The sequence below is a fragment of the Aquarana catesbeiana genome, linkage group LG03, assembly GCF_042186555.1.
Source record: "Aquarana catesbeiana isolate 2022-GZ linkage group LG03, ASM4218655v1, whole genome shotgun sequence".
Classification (NCBI taxonomy): Eukaryota; Metazoa; Chordata; class Amphibia; order Anura; family Ranidae; genus Aquarana; species Aquarana catesbeiana.
In genome coordinates, this window is record NC_133326.1 from 702489621 (window position 1) to 702511776 (window position 22156).

Consider the following 22156-nt stretch of genomic DNA (forward strand, 5'->3'; position numbering starts at 1 on the left):
GAGATAGAGAGAGACTTGGAGACTGAGAGATAGAGAGAGACTGAGAGCTAGAGAGATAGAGAGAGACTGAGAGATAGAGAGATAGAGAGAGACTGAGAGACTGAGAGAGAGAGACTGAGAGACTGAGAGATAGAGAGAGACTAAGAGATAGAGAGAGACTGAGAGATAGAGAGAGACTGTGAGACTGAGAGATAGTCTCTCAGTCTCTCTCTATCTCTCAGTCTCACAGTCTCTCTCTATCTCTCATTCTCTCTCTATCTCTCAGTCTCTCTCTCTCAGTCTCTCAGTCTCTCTCTCTCTCTCTCTCTCTCTCTCTCTCTATCTCTCTCTATCTATCTCTCAGTCTCTCTCTATCTCTCAGTCTCTCTCTATCTCTCTCTATCTCTCAGTCTCTCTCTATCTCTCTCTATCTCTCAGTCTCTCTCTATCTCTCAGTCTCTCTCTATCTCTCAGTCTCTCAGTCTCTCTCTATCTCTCTATCTCTCAGTCTCTCAGTCTCTCTCTGAGAGATAGAGAGAGAGAGACTGAGAGACTGAGAGAGACTGAGAGATAGAGAGAGACTGAGAGATAGAGAGAGACTGAGAGACTGAGAGACTGAGAGAGACTGAGAGATAGAGAGAGACTGAGAGATAGAGAGAGACTGAGAGATATAGAGAGATAGAGAGAGACTGAGAGATAGAGAGATACTGAGAGATAGAGAGAGAGACTGAGAGATAGAGAGAGACTGAGAGATAGTGAGATAGAGAGGGACTGAGAGACTGAGAGATAGAGAGAGACTGAGAGATAGAGAGAGACTGAGAGATAGAGAGAGACTTGGAGACAGAGAGATAGAGAGAGACTGAGAGATAGAGAGATAGAGAGAGATTGAGAGATAGAGAGATAGAAAGAGACTGAGAGAGAGATACTGAGAGATAGAGAGAGACTGAGAGATAGAGAGATAGAGAGAGACTGAGAGATAGAGAGAGACTGAGAGATAGAGAGATATAGAGAGACTGAGAGATAGAGAGATAGAGAGAGATAGAGAGAGACTGAGAGACTGAGAGAGAGAGACTGAGAGACTGAGAGATAGAGAGAGACTAAGAGATAGAGAGAGACTGAGAGATAGAGAGAGACTGTGAGACTGAGAGATAGTCTCTCAGTCTCTCTCTATCTCTCAGTCTCACAGTCTCTCTCTATCTCTCATTCTCTCTCTATCTCTCAGTCTCTCTCTCTCAGTCTCTCAGTCTCTCTCTCTCTCTCTCTCTCTCTCTCTCTCTCTCTATCTCTCTCTATCTATCTCTCAGTCTCTCTCTATCTCTCAGTCTCTCTCTATCTCTCTCTATCTCTCAGTCTCTCTCTATCTCTCTCTATCTCTCAGTCTCTCTCTATCTCTCAGTCTCTCTCTATCTCTCAGTCTCTCAGTCTCTCTCTATCTCTCTATCTCTCAGTCTCTCAGTCTCTCTCTGAGAGATAGAGAGAGAGAGACTGAGAGACTGAGAGAGACTGAGAGATAGAGAGAGACTGAGAGATAGAGAGAGACTGAGAGACTGAGAGACTGAGAGAGACTGAGAGATAGAGAGAGACTGAGAGATAGAGAGAGACTGAGAGATATAGAGAGATAGAGAGAGACTGAGAGATAGAGAGATACTGAGAGATAGAGAGAGAGACTGAGAGATAGAGAGAGACTGAGAGATAGTGAGATAGAGAGGGACTGAGAGACTGAGAGATAGAGAGAGACTGAGAGATAGAGAGAGACTGAGAGATAGAGAGAGACTTGGAGACAGAGAGATAGAGAGAGACTGAGAGATAGAGAGATAGAGAGAGATTGAGAGATAGAGAGATAGAAAGAGACTGAGAGAGAGATACTGAGAGATAGAGAGAGACTGAGAGATAGAGAGATAGAGAGAGACTGAGAGATAGAGAGAGACTGAGAGATAGAGAGATATAGAGAGACTGAGAGATAGAGAGATAGAGAGAGATAGAGAGAGACTGAGAGACTGAGAGATAGAGAGAGACTGAGAGATAGAGAGAGACTGAGAGATAGAGAGAGACTGAGAGACTGAGAGATAGAGAGAGGCTGAGAGACTGAGAGATAGAGAGATAGAGAGATAGAGAGAGACTGAGAGATAGAGAGATAGAGAGAGACTGAGAGATAGAGAGAGACTGAGAGACTGAGAGATAGAGAGAGACTGAGAGATAGAGAGAGACTGAGAGAGACTGAGAGATTGAGAGAGACTGAGAGATAAAGAGAGACAGAGAGACAGAGAGATAGAGAGAGACAGAGAGATAGAGAGAGACTGAGAGATAGAGAGAGACTGAGAGATAGAGAGAGACTGAGAGATAGAGAGATAGAGAGAGACTGAGAGATAGAGAGATAGAGAGAGACTGAGAGATAGAGAGAGACTGAGAGACTGAGAGATAGAGAGATAGAGAGAGACTGAGATTTAGAGAGAGACTGAGAGACTGAGAGATAGAGAGATAGAGAGAGACTGAGAGATAGAGAGAGACTGAGATTCTGAGAGATAGAGAGAGACTGAGAGATAGAGAGATAGAGAGAGACTGAGAGATAGATAGAGAGCTAGAGAGAGACTGAGAGATAGAGAGAGACTGAGAGATAGAGAGAGACTGAGAGACTGAGAGACTTAGAGATAGAGAGAGACTGAGAGATAGAGAGAGACTGAGAGATAGAGAGAGACTGAGAGATAGAGAGAGACGGAGAGACTGAGAGATAGAGAGAGACTGAGAGACTGAGAGATAGAGAGATAGAGAGAGACTGAGAAACTGAGAGATAGAGAGAGACTGAGAGATAGAGAGAGACTGAGAGATAGAGAGAGACTGAGAGATAGAGAGAGACAGAGAGACAGAGAGATAGAGAGAGACTGAGAGACTGAGAGATAGAGAGAGACTGAGAGATAGAGAGAGACTGAGAGATGGAGAGATAGAGAGAGACTGAGAGATAGAGAGAGACTGAGAGATAGAGAGAGACTGAGAGATAGAGAGAGACTGAGAGATAGAGAGATAGAGAGAGACTGAGAGATAGAGAGATAGAGAGAGACTGAGAGATAGAGAGAGACTGAGAGATAGAGAGAGACTGAGAGACTGAGAGACTGAGAGACTGAGAGATAGAGCGAGACTGAGAGATAGAGAGAGACTGAGAGACTGAGAGACTGAGAGATAGAGAGAGACTGAGAGACTGAGAGATAGAGAGAGACTGAGAGATAGAGAGATAGAGAGAGACTGAGAGATAGAGAGAGACTGAGAGATAGAGAGATATAGAGAGACTGAGAGATAGAGAGATAGAGAGAGATAGAGAGAGACTGAGAGACTGAGAGATAGAGAGAGACTGAGAGATAGAGAGAGACTGAGAGAATGAGAGATAGAGAGATAGAGAGATAGAGAGAGACTGAGAGACTGAGAGCTAGAGAGATAGAGAGAGACTGAGAGACTGAGAGATAGAGAGAGACTGAGAGATAGAGAGAGACTGAGAGAGACTGAGAGATAGAGAGAGACTGAGAGATAGAGAGAGACTGAGAGATAGAGAGATAGAGAGAGACTGAGAGACTGAGAGATAGAGAGATAGAGAGAGACTGAGAGACTGAGAGCTAGAGAGATAGAGAGAGACTGAGAGACTGAGAGATAGAGAGAGACTGAGAGATAGAGAGAGACTGAGAGAGACTGAGAGATAGAGAGAGACTGAGAGATAGAGAGAGACTGAGAGATAGAGAGAGACAGAGAGAGACTGAGAGATAGAGAGAGACTGAGAGATAGAGAGAGACTGAGAGACTGAGAGATAGAGAGAGACTGAGAGATAGAGAGAGACTGAGAGATAGAGAGATAGAGAGAGACTGAGAGATAGAGAGAGACTGAGAGATAGAGAGAGACTGAGAGATAGAGAGAGACTGAGAGATAGAGAGCTAGAGAGAGAGACTGAGAGATAGAGAGATAGAGAGAGACTGAGAGATAGAGAGAGACTGAGAGACTGAGAGACTGAGAGATAGAGAGAGACTGAGAGATAGAGAGAGACTGAGAGACTGAGAGATAGAGAGAGACTGAGAGATAGAGAGAGACTGAGAGACAGAGAGAGACTGAGAGACTGAGAGATAGAGAGATAAGAGAGATAGAGAGATAGAGAGAGACTGAGAGAGACTGAGAGATAGAGAGAGACTGAGAGATAGAGAGAGACTGAGAGATAGAGAGAGACAGAGAGATAGAGAGAGACTGAGAGATAGAGAGAGACTGAGAGACTGAGAGATAGAGAGAGACTGAGAGATAGAGAGAGACTGAGAGATAGAGAGATAGAGAGAGACTGAGAGACTGAGAGATAGAGAGAGACTGAGAGATAGAGAGAGACTTAGAGACTGAGAGATAGAGAGATAGAGAGAGACTGAGAGACTGAGAGATAGAGAGAGACTGAGAGATAGAGAGAGACTGAGAGATAGAGAGAGACTGAGAGACTGAGAGATAGAGAGAGACTGAGAGATAGAGAGAGAATGAGAGAGACTGAGAGATAGAGAGAGACTGAGAGATAGAGAGAGAGAGAGAGACTGAGAGATAGAGAGAGACAGAGAGACAGAGAGATAGAGAGAGACTGAGAGACTGAGAGATAGAGAGAGACTGAGAGATAGAGAGAGACTGAGAGATAGAGAGAGACTGAGAGACTGAGAGATAGAGAGAGACTGAGAGATAGAGAGAGACTTAGAGACTGAGAGATAGAGAGATAGAGAGAGACTGAGAGACTGAGAGATAGAGAGAGACTGAGAGATAGAGAGAGACTGAGAGACTGAGAGATAGAGAGAGACTGAGAGATAGAGAGAGAATGAGAGAGACTGAGAGATAGAGAGAGACTGAGAGATAGAGAGAGAGAGAGAGAGACTGAGAGATAGAGAGAGACAGAGAGACAGAGAGATAGAGAGAGACTGAGAGATAGAGAGAGACTGAGAGATAGAGAGAGACTGAGAGATAGAGAGAGACTGAGAGATAGAGAGAGACTGAGAGACTGAGAGATAGAGAGAGACTGAGAGATAGAGAGAGACTGAGAGATAGAGAGATAGAGAGAGACAGAGAGACTGAGAGAGACTGAGAGACTGAGAGAGACTGAGAAATAGAGAGAGACTGAGAGATAGAGAGAGATAGAGAGAGACTGAGAGATAGAGAGAGACTGAGAGATAGAGAGAGACTGAAAGATAGAGAGATAGAGAGATAGAGAGAGACTGAGAGGTAGAGAGAGACTGAGAGATAGAGAGCTAGAGAGAGACTGAGAGATAGAGAGATAGAGAGAGACTGAGAGATAGAGAGAGACTGAGAGACTGATAGAGAGAGACTGAGAGATAGAGAGAGACTGAGAGACTGAGAGATAGAGAGATAGAGAGAGACTGAGAGACTGAGAGATAGAGAGATAGAGAGGGACGGAGAGACTGAGAGATAGAGAGAGACTGAGAGACTGAGAGATAGAGAGAGACTGAGAGACTGAGAGATAGAGAGAGACTGAGAGACTGAAGATAGAGAGAGACTGAGAGATAGAGAGAGACTGAGAGAGACTGAGAGATAGAGAGAGTCTGAGAGATAGAGAGAGACAGAGAGACAGAGAGATAGAGAGAGACTGAGAGATAGAGAGAGACTGAGAGACTGAGAGATAGAGAGAGACTGAGAGATAGAGAGAGACTGAGAGATAGAGAGATAGAGAGAGACTGAGAGCTAGAGAGAGACTGAGAGATAGAGAGAGACTGAGAGATAGAGAGAGACTGAGAGACTGAGAGATAGAGAGAGACTGAGAGATAGAGAGAGACTGAGAGATAGAGAGAGACTGAGAGATAGAGAGATAGAGAGAGACTGAGAGATAGAGAGATAGAGAGAGACTGAGAGACTGAGAGATAGAGAGAGACTGAGAGATAGAGAGAGACTGAGAGATAGAGAGATAGAAAGAGACTGAGAGAGAGACTGAGAGATAGAGAGATAGAAAGAGACTGAGAGATAGAGAGAGACTGAGAGATAGAGAGCTAGAGAGAGAGACTGAGAGATAGAGAGATAGAGAGAGACTGAGAGATAGAGAGAGATTGAGAGACTGAGAGACTGAGAGATAGAGAGAGACTGAGAGATAGAGAGAGACTGAGAGACTGAGAGATAGAGAGAGACTGAGAGATAGAGAGAGACTGAGAGACAGAGAGAGACTGAGAGACTGAGAGATAGAGAGATAAGAGAGATAGAGAGATAGAGAGAGACTGAGAGATAGAGAGAGACTGAGAGATAGAGAGAGACAGAGAGATAGAGAGAGACTGAGAGATAGAGAGAGACTGAGAGACTGAGAGATAGAGAGAGACTGAGAGATAGAGAGAGACTGAGAGATAGAGAGATAGAGAGAGACTGAGAGACTGAGAGATAGAGAGAGACTGAGAGATAGAGAGAGACTTAGAGACTGAGAGATAGAGAGATAGAGAGAGACTGAGAGACTGAGAGATAGAGAGAGACTGAGAGATAGAGAGAGACTGAGAGACTGAGAGATAGAGAGAGACTGAGAGATAGAGAGAGAATGAGAGAGACTGAGAGATAGAGAGAGACTGAGAGATAGAGAGAGAGAGAGAGACTGAGAGATAGAGAGAGACAGAGAGACAGAGAGATAGAGAGAGACTGAGAGATAGAGAGAGACTGAGAGACTGAGAGATAGAGAGAGACTGAGAGATAGAGAGAGACTGAGAGAAAGAGAGATAGATAGAGACTGAGAGATAGAGAGAGACTGAGAGACTGAGAGATAGAGAGAGACTGAGAGATAGAGAGAGACTGAGAGAGACTGAGAGATAGAGAGAGACTGAGAGATAGAGAGAGATAGAGAGAGACTGAGAGATAGAGAGAGACTGAGAGATAGAGAGAGACTGAGAGATAGAGAGATAGAGAGAGACAGAGAGACTGAGAGAGACTGAGAGACTGAGAGAGACTGAGAAATAGAGAGAGACTGAGAGATAGAGAGAGATAGAGAGAGACTGAGAGATAGAGAGAGACTGAGAGATAGAGAGAGACTGAAAGATAGAGAGATAGAGAGATAGAGAGAGACTGAGAGGTAGAGAGAGACTGAGAGATAGAGAGCTAGAGAGAGACTGAGAGATAGAGAGATAGAGAGAGACTGAGAGATAGAGAGAGACTGAGAGACTGATAGATAGAGAGAGACTGAGAGATAGAGAGAGACTGAGAGACTGAGAGATAGAGAGATAGAGAGAGACTGAGAGACTGAGAGATAGAGAGATAGAGAGGGACGGAGAGACTGAGAGATAGAGAGAGACTGAGAGACTGAGAGATAGAGAGAGACTGAGAGACTGAGAGATAGAGAGAGACTGAGAGACTGAAGATAGAGAGAGACTGAGAGATAGAGAGAGACTGAGAGAGACTGAGAGATAGAGAGAGTCTGAGAGATAGAGAGAGACAGAGAGACAGAGAGATAGAGAGAGACTGAGAGATAGAGAGAGACTGAGAGACTGAGAGATAGAGAGAGACTGAGAGATAGAGAGATAGAGAGAGACTGAGAGATAGAGAGAGACTGAGAGATAGAGAGAGACTGAGAGATAGAGAGAGACTGAGAGACTGAGAGATAGAGAGAGACTGAGAGATAGAGAGAGACTGAGAGATAGAGAGATAGAGAGAGACTGAGAGATAGAGAGAGACTGAGAGATAGAGAGATAGAGAGAGACTGAGAGACTGAGAGATAGAGAGAGACTGAGAGATAGAGAGAGAGACTGAGAGATAGAGAGATAGAAAGAGACTGAGAGAGAGACTGAGAGATAGAGAGATAGAAAGAGACTGAGAGATAGAGAGAGACTGAGAGATAGAGAGAGACTTAGAGACTGAGAGATAGAGAGATAGAGAGAGACTGAGAGACTGAGAGATAGAGAGAGACTGAGAGACTGAGAGATAGAGAGAGACTGAGAGACTGAGAGATAGAGAGAGACTGAGAGATAGAGAGAGAATGAGAGAGACTGAGAGATAGAGAGAGACTGAGAGATAGAGAGAGACAGAGAGACAGAGAGATAGAGAGAGACTGAGAGATAGAGAGAGACTGAGAGACTGAGAGACTGAGAGATAGAGAGAGACTGAGAGATAGAGAGATAGAGAGAGACTGAGAGACTGAGAGATAGAGAGAGACTGAGAGATAGAGAGAGACTGAGAGAGACTGAGAGATAGAGAGAGACTGAGAGATAGAGAGAGACAGAGAGACAGAGAGATAGAGAGAGACTGAGAGACTGAGAGACTGAGAGATAGAGAGAGACTGAGAGATAGAGAGAGACTGAGAGATAGAGAGATAGAGAGAGACTGAGAGATAGAGAGAGACTGAGAGATAGAGAGAGACTGAGAGACTGAGAGATAGAGAGAGACTGAGAGCTAGAGAGATAGAGAGAGACTGAGAGATAGAGAGCTAGAGAGAGAGACTGAGAGATAGAGAGCTAGAGAGAGAGACTGAGAGATAGAGAGATAGAGAGAGACTGAGAGATAGAGAGAGACTGAGAGACTGAGAGACTGAGAGATAGAGAGAGACTGAGAGATAGAGAGATAGAGAGAGACTGAGAGATAGAGAGAGACTGAGAGATAGAGAGAGACTGAGAGACAGAGAGAGACTGAGAGACTGAGAGATAGAGAGATAAGAGAGATAGAGAGATAGAGAGAGACTGAGAGAGACTGAGAGATAGAGAGAGACTGAGAGATAGAGAGAGACAGAGAGATAGAGAGAGACTGAGAGATAGAGAGAGACTGAGAGACTGAGAGATAGAGAGAGACTGAGAGATAGAGAGAGACTGAGAGATAGAGAGATAGAGAGAGACTGAGAGACTGAGAGATAGAGAGAGACTGAGAGATAGAGAGAGACTTAGAGACTGAGAGATAGAGAGAGACTGAGAGACTGAGAGATAGAGAGAGACTGAGAGACTGAGAGATAGAGAGAGACTGAGAGATAGAGAGAGACTGAGAGACTGAGAGATAGAGAGAGACTGAGAGATAGAGAGAGAATGAGAGAGACTGAGAGATAGAGAGAGACTGAGAGATAGAGAGAGAGAGAGAGACTGAGAGATAGAGAGAGACAGAGAGACAGAGAGATAGAGATAGACTGAGAGATAGAGAGAGACTGAGAGACTGAGAGATAGAGAGAGACTGAGAGATAGAGAGAGACTGAGAGAAAGAGAGATAGATAGAGACTGAGAGATAGAGAGAGACTGAGAGACTGAGAGATAGAGAGAGACTGAGAGACTGAGAGATAGAGAGAGACTGAGAGATAGAGAGAGACTGAGAGAGACTGAGAGATAGAGAGAGACTGAGAGATAGAGAGAGATAGAGAGAGACTGAGAGATAGAGAGAGACTGAGAGATAGAGAGAGACTGAGAGATAGAGAGAGACAGAGAGACAGAGAGATAGAGAGAGACTGAGAGATAGAGAGAGACTGAGAGACTGAGAGACTGAGAGATAGAGAGAGACTGAGAGATAGAGAGAGACTGAGAGATAGAGAGATAGAGAGAGACTGAGAGACTGAGAGATAGAGAGAGACTGAGAGATAGAGAGAGACTGAGAGAGACTGAGAGATAGAGAGAGACTGAGAGATAGAGAGAGACAGAGAGACAGAGAGATAGAGAGAGACTGAGAGACTGAGAGACTGAGAGATAGAGAGAGACTGAGAGATAGAGAGAGACTGAGAGATAGAGAGATAGAGAGAGACTGAGAGATAGAGAGAGACTGAGAGATAGAGAGAGACTGAGAGACTGAGAGATAGAGAGAGACTGAGAGCTAGAGAGATAGAGAGAGACTGAGAGATAGAGAGCTAGAGAGAGAGACTGAGAGATAGAGAGCTAGAGAGAGAGACTGAGAGATAGAGAGATAGAGAGAGACTGAGAGATAGAGAGAGACTGAGAGACTGAGAGACTGAGAGATAGAGAGAGACTGAGAGATAGAGAGATAGAGAGAGACTGAGAGATAGAGAGAGACTGAGAGATAGAGAGAGACTGAGAGACAGAGAGAGACTGAGAGACTGAGAGATAGAGAGATAAGAGAGATAGAGAGATAGAGAGAGACTGAGAGAGACTGAGAGATAGAGAGAGACTGAGAGATAGAGAGAGACAGAGAGATAGAGAGAGACTGAGAGATAGAGAGAGACTGAGAGACTGAGAGATAGAGAGAGACTGAGAGATAGAGAGAGACTGAGAGATAGAGAGATAGAGAGAGACTGAGAGACTGAGAGATAGAGAGAGACTGAGAGATAGAGAGAGACTTACAGACTGAGAGATAGAGAGATAGAGAGAGACTGAGAGACTGAGAGATAGAGAGAGACTGAGAGACTGAGAGATAGAGAGAGACTGAGAGATAGAGAGAGACTGAGAGACTGAGAGATAGAGAGAGACTGAGAGATAGAGAGAGAATGAGAGAGACTGAGAGATAGAGAGAGACTGAGAGAGAGAGAGAGAGAGACTGAGAGATAGAGAGAGACAGAGAGACAGAGAGATAGAGATAGACTGAGAGATAGAGAGAGACTGAGAGACTGAGAGATAGAGAGAGACTGAGAGATAGAGAGAGACTGAGAGAAAGAGAGATAGATAGAGACTGAGAGATAGAGAGAGACTGAGAGACTGAGAGATAGAGAGAGACTGAGAGACTGAGAGATAGAGAGAGACTGAGAGATAGAGAGAGACTGAGAGAGACTGAGAGATAGAGAGAGACTGAGAGATAGAGAGAGATAGAGAGAGACTGAGAGATAGAGAGAGACTGAGAGATAGAGAGAGACTGAGAGATAGAGAGATAGAGAGAGACAGAGAGACTGAGAGAGACTGAGAGACTGAGAGAGACTGAGAAATAGAGAGAGAGACTGAGAGATAGAGAGAGATAGAGAGAGACTGAGAGATAGAGAGAGACTGAGAGATAGAGAGAGACTGAAAGATAGAGAGATAGAGAGATAGAGAGAGACTGAGAGGTAGAGAGAGACTGAGAGATAGAGAGCTAGAGAGAGACTGAGAGATAGAGAGATAGAGAGAGACTGAGAGATAGAGCGAGACTGAGAGACTGATAGATAGAGAGAGACTGAGAGATAGAGAGAGACTGAGAGACTGAGAGATAGAGAGATAGAGAGAGACTGAGAGACTGAGAGATAGAGAGATAGAGAGGGACGGAGAGACTGAGAGATAGAGAGAGACTGAGAGACTGAGAGATAGAGAGAGACTGAGAGACTGAGAGATAGAGAGAGACTGAGAGACTGAAGATAGAGAGAGACTGAGAGATAGAGAGAGACTGAGAGAGACTGAGAGATAGAGAGAGTCTGAGAGATAGAGAGAGACAGAGAGACAGAGAGATAGAGAGAGACTGAGAGATAGAGAGAGACTGAGAGACTGAGAGATAGAGAGAGACTGAGAGATAGAGAGATAGAGAGAGACTGAGAGATAGAGAGAGACTGAGAGATAGAGAGAGACTGAGAGACTGAGAGATAGAGAGAGACTGAGAGATAGAGAGAGACTGAGAGATAGAGAGATAGAGAGAGACTGAGAGATAGAGGAGACTGAGAGATAGAGAGAGACTGAGAGACTGAGAGATAGAGAGAGACTGAGAGATAGAGAGAGACTGAGAGATAGAGAGATAGAAAGAGACTGAGAGAGAGACTGAGAGATAGAGAGATAGAAAGAGACTGAGAGATAGAGAGAGACTGAGAGATAGAGAGATAGAGAGAGACTGAGAGACTGAGAGATAGAGAGAGACTGAGAGACTGAGAGATAGAGAGAGACTGAGAGACTGAGAGATAGAGAGAGACTGAGAGATAGAGAGAGAATGAGAGAGACTGAGAGATAGAGAGAGACTGAGAGATAGAGAGAGACAGAGAGACAGAGAGATAGAGAGAGACTGAGAGATAGAGAGAGACTGAGAGACTGAGAGACTGAGAGATAGAGAGAGACTGAGAGATAGAGAGAGACTGAGAGATAGAGAGATAGAGAGAGACTGAGAGACTGAGAGATAGAGAGAGACTGAGAGATAGAGAGAGACTGAGAGAGACTGAGAGATAGAGAGAGACTGAGAGATAGAGAGAGACAGAGAGACAGAGAGATAGAGAGAGACTGAGAGACTGAGAGACTGAGAGATAGAGAGAGACTGAGAGATAGAGAGAGACTGAGAGATAGAGAGATAGAGAGAGACTGAGAGATAGAGAGAGACTGAGAGATAGAGAGAGACTGAGAGACTGAGAGATAGAGAGAGACTGAGAGACTGAGAGATAGAGAGAGACTGAGAGATAGAGAGAGACTGAGAGAGACTGAGAGATAGAGAGAGACTGAGAGATAGAGAGAGACAGAGAGATAGAGAGAGACTGAGAGATAGAGAGAGACTGAGAGACTGAGAGATAGAGAGAGACTGAGAGATAGAGAGAGACTGAGAGATAGAGAGATAGAGAGAGACTGAGAGACTGAGAGACTGAGAGAGACTGAGAGATAGAGAGAGACTGAGAGATAGAGAGAGATAGAGAGAGACTGAGAGATAGAGAGAGACTGAGAGATAGAGAGAGACTGAAAGACAGAGATAGAGAGATAGAGAGAGACTGAGAGCTAGAGAGAGACTGAGAGATAGAGAGATAGAGAGAGACTGAGAGATAGAGAGAGACTGAGAGACTGAGAGACTGAGAAACTGAGAGATAGAGAGAGACTGAGAGATAGAGAGAGACTCAGAGATAGAGAGAGACTGAGAGATAGAGAGAGACTGAGAGACTGAGAGATAGAGAGATAGAGAGAGACTGAGAGACTGAGAGATAGAGAGATAGAGAGGGACGGAGAGACTGAGAGATAGAGAGAGACTGAGAGACTGAGAGATAGAGAGAGACTGAGAGACTGAGAGATAGAGAGAGACTGAGAGACTGAGAGATAGAGAGAGACTGAGAGACTGAGAGATAGAGAGAGACTGAGAGATAGAGAGAGACTGAGAGAGACTGAGAGATAGAGAGAGTCTGAGAGATAGAGAGAGACAGAGAGACAGAGAGATAGAGAGAGACTGAGAGATAGAGAGAGACTGAGAGACTGAGAGATAGAGAGAGACTGAGAGATAGAGAGAGACTGAGAGATAGAGAGATAGAGAGAGACTGAGAGATAGAGAGAGACTGAGAGAGACTGAGAGACTGAGAGATAGAGAGATAGAGAGAGACTGAGAGATAGAGAGAGACTGAGAGACTGAGAGATAGAGAGAGACTGAGAGATAGAGAGAGACTGAGAGAGACTGAGAAACTGAGAGATAGAGAGATAGAGAGAGACTGAGAGATAGAGAGAGACTGAGAGATAGAGAGATAGAAAGAGACTGAGAGATAGAGAGAGACTGAGAGAGTTACCTGAGAGAGAGAGAGACTGAGAGAGAGAGAGACTGAGAGAGAGAGAGAGAATGTGAGAGATGGAGAGAGTGAGAAGATAATTGCCTCTATGTTACATTTTATTTTAATAAGAACTCTCCCTCTATTATAAAGGGTGTGGAAACATGGGGCAAACGTCTCCACATCGGAATGTTCCCATCTGAGATCCCTGATATTGAATTCTGTGCTGAGAATGTAAGTAAATCATTTTTATTCTTGCTGTATATCGGAGTGTGAACAGACAGAGAATATTATCAGAATATTAGCTCTGAGCACGTTTCCCAATTGCAGAGTTGTATCTGGCCTAATCCCAATGCACAAATATTGGGTTTAGAGGGTCGGGGGTCATACTCTGACCTTGGATAAAACAGATAAATGATCTTTATAGATACAAACTCTACTACACTACCCACTTCCCCACTTATGCTGTAAAGCACTTCATTGTAATAAACAAATGAGAAATGAATGTAGATGTAAGCACACACATACATGTTATGTAATCTTTATAAGGTTAATGTGAAAGTCTAATGCCCTGTACACCCGATCGGACATCCCAACAACAAAATCCATGTTTTTTTTTTTTCCGACGGATGTTGGCTCAAACTTGTCTTGCATACACACAGTCATACAAATCTTGTTGAAAATCCTGAACGTCAAGAACGCGGTGATGTAGAACACATACGACGAGCCAAGAAAAATTAAGTTCAGTAGCCAGTGCGGCTCTTCTGCTTGATTCCGAGCATGCGTGGAACTTTGTGCATTGGAATTGTGTACACACAATTGAAATTTAGGACAGCGGATTTTGTTGTCGGAAAATTTGAGATCTAGATCTCAAATTTTGTTTGTCGGAAATTCCGACGGAAAATGTCCGATGGAGCCTACACACGATCGGAATTTCCGACAACAAGCTTACATCGAACATTTCCCATCGGAAAATCTGACCGTGTGTGTACGCGGCATAAGTCCGAAGTAACTTTTATCTATAGAAATCTGCAGCTTTCATTCAACTTCCTTGTTAACTTCCTATTTTAGTATCTAATTTTTGCTTGTGCGTTGTCACCCCGTGCCCCTGGTAGAAACCACAATCAGCCATGATGCTGTACTTTATGCAGGAATGGTCTACTATTAATATTGTTCCATTTATTTTTGGAACATTTGTTCATTTTCATTCTCATAACCTTCAACCCCTATGGGGTCAAACTGACAATTGATTTGGCCATAGTAATGAAAAAATTGAAGGAGCAGGATGGAATTTTTTAACAAAATTCTAACAATGAATGCGTTTTTTTTTTATTTTTCTTGAGAAATTAATTCCAAAATGTTAAAAATAAATGAAATTTTCAAGTACTTTTGAATGAGCATTGCCTACGTTAATGCATTATTGAATGTACTGATAGATTATTGTACCAGCACTCGTACAAAAACCCATCAATATACAAGAAATTAAATTAGTCTTTGCCACGGAAAATTACTCATGAAAATTGCAAACCAGCAATTGCTATCATTAAAGTATAAATATACTCTAGTTCAAACTTTTTTTTTTTTTTTTTTTTTTTCTGGAGGATTTGTTTTACTGATGCAGTGAAGGGTTAATGTGACAGAAGAATAGGAAGAGATAGTGAGTGTGTGTGGAGGTGGGGAGTCTGCACTCTGCAGCCCAATCACATCTGACAGATACCTCCCAAGCCTGAACACATGTCTGTCTGTACAAAAATCCTCAAATGCTCAGGCCAGATAATTTATCATTTATGACCATTCAGGGTTATATGAATGGTCATCGATTACCTTCACATTATCTGTACATACAGAGTGCTAGGAGCTGGCTTACAGTATATAGATATGTACTTCTTATACCAAATTGTTTTCATTGAGCAGTATTGTTGTATATATTAGTGGATGAGCTTTTTTTTGATTATAGACATCACCATCTGACCATTTCCCAGCCCCCCCCCCCCCCCAGCTTGTATCACCCCCAGTCCAGTTAGAGGGGTTTTTAAACTAGGCGATGGGGGGTGGGTCCAGAGGTAGAGATAGTCAGCGCGGAACATATTCCAGAGGGTAGTATTGGGGGCATTAGTGGTAGGTTGACCAAAACACATAAACCCAAGGTAAGTATAGTAGCAAGTCCCAGTTGCAATCTCGGCACACCCAATAAAAGGATAATATGCGACTGGTCTAAACTACGTGGCATGTTCACCAATAACAGGAGCCTGGCAGACAAGATGGGTGAACTAGAGATACTGTTTGTTAGCGAAATTTGGTTGTATGCAAAGCACACAGCCAAATCTCCTGTTTCTAATCATAATAACAATTCCGTCTAATGATATAAATGCATCTCACCTTTTGATCGTATCCATCCTCTGGTGTGTGCCCCAGCCATCCAACTAGACAAATAATCACAACCTCATGCTTCCAGTTCCAAAAACACACTGCAGCCAGCCTCCCTGAGCTGTCTGAGTGAGCCACTTTATTAGCATATCAATAGCAAGTCCCAAAGCTTGAGGGTTGGGCTTCCAACAGCCAAACACCTCTTACAAAGCTTGTGACCTCACAAGAAATGGACACAGGATATGACCTCACAGGATGTAAGTGACCATATAAGGATTTAACAACAGAACACAAAACAACCAATTACTACAGGACATGATACAATATACTAAATGACGATGACTAGAGTTCTTTGTGCAAGGGGGATTATCTGCAGGTGTACGTCATGGCACCCCAAACATGTTGATCAGGCATATATCGGGGTGACAAGAGGAAACAACCGATAATGTCTTTGCAGAGCGAGCACACCCCCACCAGACGATCGTTCTGTGCATTGCACAGGGGCCCTTTGCTGGTGGACATGTCCCCACTCCGCAAACACCTCTCTCCAAACACAAGGAAGTTTTCCACTACCTAACAGGTCTCAGCCAGCGTCAGTCTGCCCCAGTCCGCTCTTTAGAGCAGGCTGCAAGAGATCAGACCTTGGGAGACTTATGACAATACATTAATATAAAATTTTCCACAACATGTTGTACGAGGAGGATTTGGATTTTGTGGGAATTTCAGAGACCTGGTTCAACAGTTCTCATGATTTTAGGGAACCACGCATTTATCTAAGGCTCGCCAGTTCCTAAATGTCTTGCAGGATAATTTTATGGGTCGGGTGGTAGACGCACCAACTAGAAATAAAGTGTTATGGGTCTGATGCTACCCATGCTCACATATGGTGGGCCTGTTCTCTCATCCGCCCTTATTGGTCTAAAGTGTTGAACCTAATCCATCAAATCACTGACATCGACCTCCCCCAAGACCCTTGGACTTTTCCATGCCACTTTGATACCTATTGGCAGGTATAAACGTTCGCTCATTCCCCATCTGTTGAATACAGCTAAGGCCCTTATCCCCTCTAAATGGGGCCAACCCATAACCCCTTCCATATAGAAATGGCTACAAAAGGTCTCCGAGGTTTGTTTTATGGAGGAACTAACCCACATTGCAAGGGGAACTACTAGTGGGTACACTAGTACACTAGGAACTACCCATTGGAGAATATTGATGATCTTTTTTGTGTTCTGTTCTTGTGTATAATGTATGTACTGTATAGACGATACACGTCTTTTTTTCCATTTGTATTGAATATGTAAAGTTATTTTTTTATTTTTTTTTTTATATCAAAGTTGGTGGTCTTTCAAAGTTCCACTTAGGGGGTATCTCTTTTTGTTTAAGTGCATCAGAGATGGGACTACCATACTCTGGAGCTGACATGATACAGGTCTCCTTCTCTTCTGAATTTCAAAAGAGCCAACTTCTCTAAACTACAAACCTTGCTAGAAGGCATAAATTGGGATAAAATCTTAGGAACAAAGAACACGGAGGAGAGATGGGTTTGCTTTAAGAGCATAATAAATAAGGGCATTAGCCAATGCATCCCATTGGGTAATACATTTAAAAGAGCGAACAAAAGTCCTGGACGGCTTAACTCCAATGTAAAAATGCATATAAAAGCAAAGGAGAAGGCCTTCAAAAAATACAAGGTTGAGGGATAATCATTAGCTTTCAAACTTTATAAAGAAAGTAAGGGTGCAATAAGGACGGCTAAGATTGAACATGAAAGACACATAGCGGAGGAAAGCAAAAAAATCCCAAGAAATTCTAAGTATGTAAACAATAAAAAAGGGAGGACAGACCATATTTGCCCCATAAAGAATGAGGAAGGAAATCTGGTTACAAAGGATAGGGAGATGGTGAAGGTATTGAATTTATTCTTCTCCTCAGTCTTCACGAGGGAATCGAGGGGCTTTAGTAACCAAAACTGCAGTGTTTATCCTCATGACACAACACAGGAAGCACCTCCATGGTTAACAGAGGACAGAATTAAAATTAGACTTGGGAAACTTAATATTAATAAATCACTGGGACCAGATGGCTTGCACCCGAGGGTACTTAGGGAACTCAGTCAAGTAATTGCCAGACCATTGTTCCTAATTTTTACTGACAGTCTACTGACTGGAATGGTACCCGCTGATTGTAGAAAAGCCAATGTAGCACCAATATTTAAAAAGGGCCCAAAATACATCCCTGGGAATTACAGACCAAGATTTTAGTAATGAGAACGGTATCATTAGCAGTAATCAGCATGGATTCATGAAAAATCTTGCTAAAGCAATCTATTAACCTTCTATGAGGAGGTGAGTTGCCATCTAGATAAAGGAAGGCCCGTAGACGTGGTGTATCTGGATTTTGCCAAAGCATTTGGCACGGTTCCCCATAAACGTTTACTGTACAAAATAAGGTCCGTTGACATGAAGCATAGGGTGAGTACATGGATTGAAAACTGGTTACAAGGGCGACTTCAGAGGGTGGTGATAAATGGGGAGTACTCGGAATGGTCAGAGGTGGGTAGTGGGGTTCCCCAGGGTTCTGTGCTGGGACCAATCCTGTTTAATTTGTTCATAAATGACCTGGAGTATGCTAAGCTAAGCAGGGCAATAACTTCTCTGCAGGATGTGGAAACCTTGCAATAAGATCTGAACAAATTAATGGGGTGGGCAACTACATGGCAAATGAGGTTCAATGTAGAAAAATGTAAAATAATGCATTTGGGTGGCAAAAATATAAATGCAATCTATACACGGGGGGGAACTCTGGGGGAATCTAGGATGGAAAAGGACCTGGGGGTCCTAGTAGATGATAGGCTCAGCAATGGCATGCAATGCCAAGCTGCCTCTAACAAAGCAAACAGAATATTGGCATGCATTAAAAAGGGGATCAACTCCAGAGATAAAATGATAATTCTCCCACTCTACAAGACTCTGGTCCGGCCGCACCTAGAGTATGCTATCCAGTTCTGGGCACCAGTCCTCAGGAAGGATGTACTGGAAATGGAGCGAGTACAAAGAAGGGCAACAAAGCTAATAAAGGGTCTGGAGGATATTAGTTATGAGGAAAGGTTGCGAGCACTGAACTTATTTTCTCTGGAGAAGAGACGCTTGAGAGGGGATATGATTTCAAGTCACAAATACCATACTGGTGACCCCACAATAGGCATAAAACTTTTTTGCGGAAGGGAGTTTAACAAGACTCGTGGCTACTCATTAAAATTAGAATAAAAGAGGTTTAACCTTAAACTACGTAGAGGGTTCTTTACTGTAAGAGCGTCAAGAATGTGGAATTCCCTTCCACAAGCGGTGGTCTCAGCAGGGGGCATTGATAGTTTCAAGAAACTATTAGATAAGCACCTGAACGACCACAACATACAGGGATATACAATGTAATACTGACACATAATCACACACATAGGTTGGACTTGATGGACTTGTGTCTATTTTCGACCTCACCTACTATGTCACTATATAACTTCATACAGACATCACTCAGAGCTGCTTCCTACCCCCCAGCTGAGGGACATCATTCCATAGTCACTTTCCTTCCCTTATCTTCCCAACATCGCTCCCTGGTCACCCCATAGAAACTGAAAGAAATCCTTCCCCTTACTGCCACTGTCATACCCACCACACTCATCTCCTGTAAAGTCTGCCCGATTATACCCACCACAGTCCCCTCCTGTAAATACTGCCCTTATCATCCCCTCCATACTCCTCTCCTGTACATACTGCCCCCATTATACCCACCACACTCCTCTCCTGTACTGCCCCCATTATACCCACCACACTCCTCTCCTGTACATACTGCCCCATCATCCCCTCTGTACTCCTCTCTTGTACATACTGCCCCCATTATACCCACCACAATCCTCTCCTGTACATACTGCCCCATCATCCCCTCCGTACTCCTCTCCTGTACATACTGCCCCCATTATACCCACCACAGTCCCCTCCTGTACATTCTGCCCCCATTATACCCACCACACTCCTCTCCTGTACATACTGCCCCATCATCCCCTCAGTACTCCTCTCCTGTACATACTGCCCTCATTATACCCACCACAGTCCCTCCTGTACATACTGCCCCCATTATACCCACCACACTCCTCTCCTGTACATACTACCCCCATCATCCCCTCCGTTCTCCTCTCCTGTACATACTGCCCCCATTATACCCACCACACTCCTCTCTTGTACATACTGCCCCATCATTCCCTCTGTACTCCTTTCTTGTACATACTGCCCCATCATTCCCTCCCATAAAAATTGCAGATCTCCGCCATTACTAATAAAAAAAAAAAAAATAATAACAAAAATGCCATAACTCTATCCTCTATTTTGTAGACGCTATAACTTTTGTGTAAACCAATCAATATACACTTATTGGGATTTTTGTTACCAATAATATGTAGAAGAATACATAACGGCCTAAATTGATGAAGAAATTTGATTTTTTTGATTCTTTTTTTATTGGATATATATTATAGAAGAAAGTAAAAAATATTGTTTCTTTTGTTCAAAATTGTCGCTTTTTTTGTTTATAGCGCAAAAAATAAAAAACGTCAGAGGTGATCAAATACCACCAAAAGAAAGCTCTGTTTGTGGGGAAAAAAGAACGTCGATTTTGTTTGGGTGCAACGTCGCACGACCGTGCAATTGTCAGCTAAAGCGACGCAGTGCCAAATCGCAAAAAAGTGCTCTGGTCAGGAAGGGGGTAAAATCTTCCGGGGCTGAAGCGGTTAAACTCAAGGTTAGTGGATGAAAATATAAATAAACACTGATCTGATTTGGAAACAAGAAAAAGGAATGTTTGATCGCGATATTGAGGACTACGCAAAACATCAAGGACAGGATTGCTCAGCAACCGCAGCACTATTAGACAGAAGCAACCAGGTTTGCCAGTCTCCGGGCATTTTCTTGAACAGGGACATCAAGACCAAGATCTGAGGTTCATGGTCTTAGAGGAAGTACTTCGAGATCGGAGAGGGGGGTGACAGGATATTAAAACTGAAACAAAGAGAAGTATGGTGGAGAAATGAATTACGGTCCCTGCACCCTGGGGGAATGAATAGGGATTACGATCTATATCTATTTTTATGAAGTTTGTGAGAAGTGAATTGCATGTTTCTTTTCTGAAAAACTGAAAAATAGGGAATGGCGCTGTTATAAAAATAGTAAAAGTGTATCAATACAATAATTTTTCTTGTTAAAGATATAAAGTGACAGGTGCTAGATCTGTGCAAGAAAAAACTGTAAACAATATACATATGATGAGAACTCAGTCACTGTACCCAAACATGTAAGTGGAAAAAAACACAAAAAACACACAAAAAACTAAAGTGACATGTACTTATAAATCTCATATAGATTAATCCTTTGGAGTAAGGGTCTAAAGTGACAAGTGCAAAGATATAATAAATATGTGTAAAAATCAATGTGCAATAGAAAATTAATATATAAATCAATGTGCAATGAAAAATCAATGTGACACGCACAACGTCATATCCGGGTACCGTGGTTCCGGATATTCGACCGGTGGAACGCAAGCGGCGATTCTAGGTAGTGTTGCTTCCCCGTGTCGTTTGAAGAGCACGAGAGTGCAGCAGTGTGCAATTGAAAAAACAGCAAAAGTACAATTCATTAGGTATCACAATTCTAGGTAGCCTCAGATGATGCCTCAGATGATGTCCGTGTGACGAAACGCGTATGGCGGGACTCTCTTGACACGCACAACGTCATATCCGGGTACCGTGGTTCCGGATATTCGACCAGTGGAACGCAAGCGGCGATTCTAGGTAGTGTTGCTTCCCCGTGTCATTTGAAGAGCACGAGAGTGCAGCAGTGTGCAATTGAAAAAACAGCAATAGTACAATTCATTAGCCCGCTGTGTATTATGTGAAAACGTATATAATGTGTTAATCTAGTAAAAACAGAATCAAAATGTCCATAAAGGTGACGTAGTGTTCCATCCAATATGTTTGAAATCCTCTTTTACAATGGGATATAGGTGAAAAAGTGCAGGAATTGATGGCAATATTCCCCTTATGTGATTGCACTCACCGGAGCGCCCTACCCCAGCAGGGGTTGCGAGCGTAAAGTGTTGATCCCAAGATGCCTATATCTTTCCAGCTCCCAGCAGCACGGCTCAGGGTCATCCACCCACAGGGAAGGAGGGGGGGGGAAGAATTCCACTGGCTCCTGTTTCAATGAAGTTCCCGGCCAGGCATCCACATGATGTATTTCATAAAACGAAAATAAAGGTAGTCCGCATAGCATAACTCCGTTTCATTTGTTTATTGTAAAAATATCCAAGGAATAGACTTTATGAAGTTTTTAAAAGTTTAAAAATAGGAGAGGGAGCTCGCAGGCTCTCGTGCTCTTCAAACAACACGGGGAAGCAACGCTACCTAGAATCGCCGCTTGCGTTCCACCGGTCGAATATCCGGAACCACGGTACCCGGATATGACGTTGTGC

The 22156-nt window shown here is 43.4% G+C and overlaps 1 protein-coding gene across 8 annotated transcripts in view; it reads left to right on the forward strand.

The window, feature by feature from the left end:
- LOC141133605 (alpha-2,8-sialyltransferase 8E-like) overlaps positions 1 to 22156 on the forward strand; it is a 344333-nt gene that overhangs the window by 196764 nt on the left and 125413 nt on the right. For all 8 annotated transcript variants that reach the window (XM_073623078.1, XM_073623077.1, XM_073623076.1 and 5 more), the window contains one exon: positions 13424 to 13504. In XM_073623078.1, the coding sequence (XP_073479179.1) occupies positions 13424 to 13504 (81 nt within the window). The remainder of the gene's footprint in view (positions 1 to 13423; positions 13505 to 22156) is intronic.